The following is a 9,329-nucleotide window of genomic DNA, read 5'->3' on the forward strand; positions in this document are numbered from 1 at the left end:
CCATTTATAGCCAATTGATTTAACATCACTAGGCGTTTGGACTACTGGTCCAAAAACCTCACGCTTAGCAAGTGAATTTAATTCTGATTGAATTGCTTCTTGCCATTTTGGTCAATCACATCTTTGTCGACATTCTTCGACAGATAGAGGTTCAAGATCCTCATTTCCTTTCATAATGTTTAAGTGCAACATCATATGCGAAAATATTATTCACTATGATTTTTGATCGATCTAAACTTATCCCATCACCTGTAGAACTTATTGAGAGTTCTTCATTTACTTGAGTCTCGGGTTCACTGGTCTCTTCAGGAATATCAGGATTAATCAGATCTTGAATTTCTTCGTGAGATTCTTTTGTACTGTCATTTTCTGTACTTCTTTTTCTAGGATTTTTATCTTTTGAACCCAATGGTCTATCACGCTTCAGGCGTATTTGTGATTCAGAAGCTATGACACTTGTAGATGGTCCTTTTGGGACGTCGATTCGGATAGGCACATTTACTGCAGGAATATGTGACTTTGTTATCCTTTTTTAATCAGTAAATGCGTCAGACATTTGATTTGCTATGTTTTGCAAATGGATGATCTTCTGGACCTCTTGTTCACACACAGGGGAGCGTGGATCAAAATGAGATAATGACGAAACTTTCCATGCAATTTCACTTTTAAGTTTATTTTTCTCTCCCCCTAATTGCGGAAAATTTGTTTCATCAAATCGACAATCTGCAAATCTTGCAGTGAATAAATCTCCCGTCAATGGCTCAAGGTAGCGAATTATTGAGGGTGAATCAAACCCAACATATATGCCTAACCTTCTTTGAGGGCCCATCTTGGTGCGCTGAGGTGGTGCTACAGGCACATATACAGCACATCCAAAAATTCGAAGATGAGCAATATTTGGTTCATGGCCAAATACCAATTGTGATGGGGAGTATTTATTATAATGAGTCGGTCTGAGACAAACAAGTGATGCTGCATGTAAGATAGCATGACCCCAAACAATAGTAGGCAACTCACTTTTGATAAGTAGAGGTCTTGTTACCAATTGTAAGCGCTTAATAAATGACTCAGCAAGGCCATTTTGAGTATAAAAATGAGCTACAGGATGTTCAACTTTTATTCCTATCGATACGCAATAAGCATCAAAAGCTTGGAATGTGAATTCGCCAGCATTATCAAGGCGAATTATCTTAATGGGATAATCTGGAAATTGCGCTCTTAATCGTATCATTTGTGCCAATAATTTTGCAAACGCCAGGTTGTGAGATGATAAGAGGCACACATGAGACCATCTTAAAGATGCGTCTATTAGGACCATAAAATATCTAAACGACCCACTAGATGGGTGAATAGGTCCACAAATATCCCCATGTATTCGTTCTAAAAATTGAGGAGATTCAACATTAACCTTCATTGGTGATGGCCTAGTAATCAATTTGCCTTGGCAACAAGCAACACACGAAAACTCATCATTTGTAAGAATCTTCAGGTTCTTTAATGGATGTCCATTTGAGCTTTCAATGATTCGTCTCATCCTTATTGATCCAGGATGACCTATTCGGTCATGCCAAAGCCAAAAGTCTTTAAGTTAGTAAACTTCTGGTTTACGATAGAGTGTGCTTCAATTGTACTTATTTTTGCATAATACAGTCCAGAAGATAAAGTTGATAATTTCTCCAACACATATTTCTGGTCTGAGACAATCTTGGTAATACCAAGGTATTCAACATTCATTTCATTTATTGTTTCAACATGATATCCATTTCGGCGAATATCTTTAAAACTTAACAGGTTTCTTGGGGATTTAGAAGAGAACAAAGCATCTTCTAAGACAAGTTTTGTCCCCTTAGGCAGAAATATAGTAACTCTTCCGGAGCCTTCTATTAAGTTTGACTTACCAGAAATTGTAGTAACATTTGCTTTTCTTCTAAGCAAGTAGGAGAAGTATTTCTCAACTTTGAATATGGCATGTTGTTCCACTATCAATTACACAAATATCTTCATGATTGATCATTGAGGTATCCATATACTCTTCAAGATAAAAGATATAAACGAAATAAACATTATAATAATATTACTAAACAAAAACATTACACAACCTTTTAGTTATTTACAAGATACAAACGACGAAAATGAAATAAATTTACATTATCACAGACCCATCACCTATCAGTGATCTATCTTTTCTTCGGGATTCTCAAAGAAATCCGCTACATCTAGATGCATGGGTTCAACAGTATATTCCGAGATAAAGTTGGCTTCTGCGTTATTTTTCACCTCCTTCAGGGAAGCTTGATATAGGTCAACCAGGTGTCTTGGCGTACGATAGGTACGTGACCAATGTCCTTTTTCTCCACATCGATAAAATTTGTTGTCTGAATTTTTCTTCTGCACTACGCCATATTTTTCATTTTTCTTTTTATACTACTGGTGTTGAAGGTTATTATTTAGTGCAAGACGATCACCATGATTGAAATTTCTTCCTCGACTACGACCACGATTGGAGCCATGACCTTTTTCACGCCTAGATTGGTGAAAATTTGCCGTATTTACTTCAGGAAATGGCATAGAACCAGTAGGTCGACTTTCATGGTTTTTCATCAGTAAGTCGTTATGTTGTTCAGCAACAAGGAGATGTGAAATTAATTCAAAATATTTTTTAAATCCCATTTCTCGGTATTGATGCTGCAGAAGCATACTCGAGACAGGGAAAGTGGAAAACGTTTTCTCCAGCATATCATGGTCAGTGATATTTTCTCCACATAATTTTAATTGTGAGATAATTTTAAACATGGAAGAGTTACACTCATTGATAGTTAAATCTTGAAGTCTCAAGTGGATCCAGTCATAACGTGCCTGTGGAAGGACGACCAACTTCAGGTGGTCATCTCTATCTTTTAAATTGTTCCACAACACCAGAGGATCCTTAACTGTGAGATATTCCATTTTTAAACCCTCATCAAGGTGATGACGGAGAAATATCATCGCCTTAGCACGGTTTTGATTCGATGCTTGATATTTTCTTGGATGGTGTCTGCTAGACCATCGCATCAAGATGAATTTCTGCATCGAGTACCCATGATAGATAACTTTTTCTCGATATGTCTAGAGCAAGAAATTTAAGTTTAGAAAGATTAGACTTTATTTAAATAAAGAAAATCTATACCTCCGAGGTTTTTAAAGTCTTTACTTGAACTTGCAGAGACTCGTGCTGATAACGTATTATAAAAGAACTTACTAAGATTAATATACTAAAAGAAGGAAAATTGAGGAAGTAATATATTTCAAATATGTGTATATGTATCTATATGTATAGTGGCTATTTATAGCCATGAGTTTGATGTACATATATATAACTTGGCCTTCTTATTGGCCAAGTGATGATATACTATTAATGGAAGAGTTCCACATGACATGCATAATTGATTTGCACATCATTTACGAGTGATGCGATACTTTTAAGGGTTGAGGCCTACGTGGCACTCAAAATACTTTACAACATGTAACACTTTCTCTTTTTTATTTTCTTATCTTTTGTCCCTCTCCTCCTAACTGGTCATTAAGATAAATTCTCCATTATCTTCTTTACTAATTTTGTTTTATCATAAGTTGTGAATACATTTGTAATATATAATACCTTTACAATCACAAATTTGCATAGTTTACATACTATATATCACATATCATTGAATATATGAAGTTCTGTAATTTACATTCTAAATATCTTCATTTTATTTTTAAAGTGTGATTTACTTTTTCGAAATTATAAAGAGAGAAATTAATTTAAACAAAAAAGATAAGATAATACAAATTCAAACGTTTTCACATATTATACAATATTTTTTTTATTTGACTGTATAATAATTAATTGAAATATATTTTCTCATATAATTAAATATACATAATGCAATTTATATTTGGAATATCTCTCACCTTTTTGTGTAGTCACTTTTTTTTTTTTGTTTTTATAGGATCCCGATTTTGAATCATAAATTGTTGCTTACAGAACCTGAAAAGCAATAAAATATATGTTATTAGTGTATGTTAGTGAAATTAAATACAAATAATAACTTAAAAGTATGAACAAACGAAGGATAAAAAAGACATGAGAACTGAGAAGGAAATTACAGTAGAAAAAAATATATATGTTTAATAAGGAAGATGAAACTTGAAAAAGGGAGAGGATGAAAGTAATGCAAAAATAAATTAAAAATAAGCTTTCAGCAAATGAGGTAGTTTTTATGGATTCGGAATAATATTAAATGAGTAATAAATGGTAAGAAATTTTATTCGAATATGACTTTTTGATATGGCAATGTTTGTGGAAGACGTTTTTAAACTTTTAATATGATAACGTTTGTGGAAGATGTTTATAAGCAGCAGTAGTAAAAACGACACTTTACATTAATCTCTCATATTTAATATATTTTGTAATTTGTAATTTTTTTAAAAATTTAAAAATGGAAAGAAAATCTTAAAAATTGAGAAAATAGATAAATGCATTTCCTAATCAATTAGACATGCCACATCAACGGGCTTATGATCCTCCTTTATATTAATACCAGTTAAATTGTCAACTACGTCAATAATCTACTTCTGAACATTTAATAATATAAGTATTTTTGAGAAGATACATCCCTACAATAAATTGTTAAGAATATTTTATCCAAAGAAGAAATGAAATATTTTTTTAATCTTAAAATGAAAAAGATTTGATTCTAAGTCTTTATTAATTTTGTTATTAATTCTTTATTTTATTGTAGTTGTTCATCACTAAAGTCTTAAGAAAATATATGTAATTGTTTCATTGTCTATATTTGTATTTTCAAAAGGTGGTACAAACATTTATTCATTAATTGCAAGAGTTTTTCTCCTATTCAAGGCTCTACATACAAAATCTAAATATTATACATCTTATATAGTTAGTTGTGTACTTGATAAGTTAATTAAAATATAAAAATACATCTCTTGGAGTTCAATGAAATAACGTATATTGTTCAAATAATTTAGATTAAATGATGTCTTGGCAAGTCTCTTAGTCGATGACACTACTTTGATAGTCAAAAAACATATTTTCTTGTTTATGTATTTATAATAATATAATTATTTCTTTAATATTTTATTAAAATAGATTCATCCTACTTTAAGGGGTAATTCATTGACTTCAAACCCAAAATTGGAACCCCCAACGTTTGATTAAGGTTGAGTACAATACTTACCATCCCACTATATTCCTTTAATTTTTTGAATGTCACTAACCGATTGAATGTTTCGATAAGATACAAATTTGAATAAATAATTCTCTAAGGTAGTGTGGACCACCATAACTTTTGAACATTCAAAGTCGCTTCTTGGACATCCCATGGATCTTTTAGCCACTGAAAACTATATAAAGATCAAAGTCATGTATGTTACAAGTTTAAGAATTTTAATATATATGAGACTAATAGTCTAATGATTACATCAAACTCTTGATTAACATATATTTAATTCAACATAATGATCAAAAGTATAAACATAAAAAAATAAAGTTTATAATATGTATTCAAAAATAAAAATTAATCATAAATTAATGACCGTAAAAAATATATGAGAATCTGTAATAATAAAATGAAACATAAAGGAAAACATTGAGCCCACTGAATGCACATTGTTCCCTTAAGAAAATTATTTCATTCTAGTGCTTGAGGTTTAAAGGAATAAATTCTCTCACGACAAAATGACTTTATTCATCAGTGTGTTGACAGAAAAACAATGGTGTAAGTTAGTCAGGAGCAAAGTACAAGAATATTTAATTGTGCAGAAGAAGAAGTTCAAAATTTTCGTTGTTTTGAAATGAGGGGAAATCTCTCTATTTATAGACAACAAAGGGTAGTGTGAATAAATGTTTATTGTGCCTTATCGGAAAGGTCACAACTCTTTGGACAAGTCACAATCTTTCATAAAAGTCACAATTTTTCATAAAAGTTGCAACTTTTCATAAAAGTTGCAACTCTTCATTAAAGTTTCAACTCTTTATAAAAGTCGCAACTCTTTATAAAAGTCGCAACTTTTCATAAAAGTCACAACTTATCATAAAAGTCACAACTTTTCATGAAAAGGAATGCTAATTTTAGAAATAAATAAGTTAAAAGAGAATCCTGGCTTGTGATGATGCCACATAGGCAGGGTTAGGGTTCTGTTTTGTATAAATATATGATATATAAAAAATTATAAGGAAAAGATCCTAATATGCCCTTGAAGTATTGAAATTGGTACAAAAATACCCTCGGTTGACCTATTGGCTTCATAATACCCTTAAGGTCAACCTTTATGAGTCTATAATACTCTTTTTACAGATGACCTTATTAACAATTATAATTAAAATTCTGATTTAATATGTGACACTTTATGATTCATAGAAAATTTAGTTAACCTAAATAAATCAAATTTCAACCCAAACCAAATCCACATACTAGGGCCTACCAGGGGCGGATCCACTGGTAAGCCAGGGGCTCACTCGAACCCCATCGATAAGAAATTACACCGTATATATAAGGATAGTTTCTGTATTTATATGAATATATGTATTTTGAACCCCCTTCAATGACAAAGAAAATCAGATATCCTAGTGGTAAGTTCCTTTGAAACTATGTGTGACTTCCAGGGTTCGAATCCTCTGGCTATGGGTTTTGTTTTAGTTTTTTTCTTTGAAAATAAAACATGCTAAAAGTTTATACTTTTATTTTTCGAACCCTTGAATGAAAATCTTGGGTCCTCCGCTAGGGCCTACCGGCCCCAACTAAAAACCGCATCATCTAAATGGCAAAACCCATAATCATTTTCTGAGTTCATTCTACAAAGGAGAATTCTTCTCCTTCTTCATGACATAGCTACATTAAGCTTTATCTAGTTACCATTCTTTTTTTTGGAGAAGACTTTTTTTAATTCCCAAATTTTCCAGAGAGACTTTTCATTAAAAGACCTGATCCTCTCACTTTTATACAAACACAAGTGTATAAAAAAGTTTCTTTTTGTATAAGGTAGAGGAAATTGTATAAATACATATATTTTTGTTCTCCTCTCTCCCCTCTCCCAGATCTCGCTCGCTACTCTCCCTAATCTCGCTCGCCACCCTCGCGTCTCTCGCTTATTCAAACAGAAGTGAAATGTATAAATTGTGTTTCTGTTTGTATAAAGCGAGAGAAAATTGTATATACACATGCAAATACATATATTTTCGTCCTATATACTTATAATTATACAATAAAAATAGTCTCTTCCCAGTTTCTTTTGCCTTTCTCTCTTTCTCGTTTTATACAAATTCAAATTGTATATAATTTCTCTCTTTCTCGTTTTATACAATTCAATTCAATTGTATATTTCCTACCCAAGTCTCTATTGCCTTTCTCTCTTTCTCATTTTATAAAAATTCAAATTGTATATAATCGCTCTATACACTTATAATTATACAATTCATTTCATACACTTCGTTTTATACAATTCTCTGCCCAAGTCCTTTTCCCTTTCTCATTTTATACACTTCGTTTTATACAATTCGCTTCAATTGTATATGTTTAGCAAATTATACATTTCTAATATTTGCTATGGAGTGAAATTATGCAAACTTTGATATAGCATACAAAGATGAATTTTATGTTTGCTATATGGGAATGTTGACCTTAATTAATTAGGTTTAAAATTAAATGATACTATAATAGATGTTGTATAGAATAATAAATCAAAACATATGCAAGAACTTCTATTTAATATTTAAGAACAAATAATATATCAATAAGGTTGAATTCTTTGTGAAGAATTGAAGTGTTTCTTCGATATCATATTTGCGAAAGAAATATTTTACCAACAGTATATTTTGAGATGATATTATAAAAGTAAAAAAATGAAAATTGACTGAAACGTACTGATAGGGATGGTGTAATTTTCAAAAATAACCGATCGAACCGTCTCATTGACTCTCATACTTTTGCATATATCCTTGTCCAAGAAATCTTAAATCAATAACAGTGTGTTTGGTATGAACGAAAATGCTTTAAAATAAGTGCATTTCTAACTTATTTTCTCATTTTTGTTGGAGAGTAGAAAATATTTTCAGGAAAATATTTTAAATGTTTGGTTGTGGAATGAAAAATAGTTTACAATTTTTTTTTGGCTTGAGACTGAAAAATATACTCTTTTGGAAAGTAATTTCTAATATGAAAATCAATCATGATAATTGATCTAGGACCTGACTCCGACACCAAAACTAGGACAAGACCCCGATGACCGTTTCATAATCCGACCTAGGAAATAAAATTTCAAAAATAATTTTTTANAGGTAGGAATGAGGCCTAAGGGTGGCGTAAAAATAATTTTTTTTTTAAAATTTAAAATATTTTCGAAAAATAAGTTTTTTCGAAAAATAATTTTTGAGAGGAACGACTTGGTTGGGGTGGGGGGGGGTATGGGGTGTAGAGGTGGTGTAAAAATGAAAACTTTTTAAATTTTAAAATACTTCCCAAAATTATTTAGGCCTATGGAGGCGAGACGATTTTGGGTATTTGCTCTTTAATTAGCCTTTAATTAATTAGGTTTATAATTATACAATAATAGATGTATAAATAGTACACCAAAACTTATGCAAGCACTCCTATTTAAATAGTTAAGAACAAATATTACATCAATAAGGTTTTACATTCTTGAATTCTTTGTGAAGAATTGAAGTGTTTCTTCGATATCATATTTGTGAAAGAAATATTTTACCAATAGTATATTTTGAGGTGATATTTTAAAAGTAAAAAAAATGAAAATTAACTGAAACGTACCGATAGCCGATAGGGATGGTGTAAATTTCAAAAATAACCGATCGAACCGTCTCATTAACGCTTATAATTTTATTTATATCCTTGTCCAAGAAATCTTCAATCAATAAGGGCGTGTTCTATATGAAGGAAGTGCTTTCCTAGAAAATATTTTCTTGGAAAACAAGTGCATTTATAACTTATTTTCTCATTTTTGGTTTGAGGTTAGAAAATTTTTTCAGGAAAATATTTTTAATGTTTGGTTTTGGAATTTGAAAAGTAGTTTTTAGATTTTATTTTTTGGCTTGAGACTAAAAAATATACTCGTTAGGAAATAATTTATGAGTAAACGAAAATCAATTCCGATAATTGATCTAGGATTCGACCCCGATACCAAAACTAGGACAAAACCCCGTTGACCTTTTTATAATCCGACCTAGGAAATAAAATTTCAAAAATAAATTTTTAATTACGGGATTGCCCAAGGGAGGGGGTGGCATTAAAAAAAGTTAAAATCAAATTTTAAATTATTTCAAAAGCAATTTTTTA

General features: G+C 31.0%; 1 protein-coding gene across 1 annotated transcript; it reads right to left on the reverse strand.

Annotated features, from left to right (window-relative positions):
- Positions 1–2,424: 2,424 nt before the first annotated feature.
- Positions 2,425–2,946, reverse strand: LOC107024858. The gene has a single exon (XM_015225797.1). It carries the CDS (start codon positions 2,944–2,946, stop codon positions 2,425–2,427), a length of 522 nt encoding a protein of 173 aa, XP_015081283.1.
- Between the last annotated feature and the right edge of the window lie 6,383 nt (positions 2,947–9,329).

The sequence above is a fragment of the Solanum pennellii genome, chromosome 7 (assembly GCF_001406875.1).
Source record: "Solanum pennellii chromosome 7, SPENNV200".
NCBI lineage: Eukaryota > Viridiplantae > Streptophyta > Magnoliopsida > Solanales > Solanaceae > Solanum > Solanum pennellii.

Bases quoted from the DNA above. Each gene is read 5' to 3' on its own strand.
- LOC107024858 (XM_015225797.1), bottom strand. From the start codon at position 2,946: ATGGAATATCTCACAGTTAAGGATCCTCTGGTGTTGTGGAACAATTTA.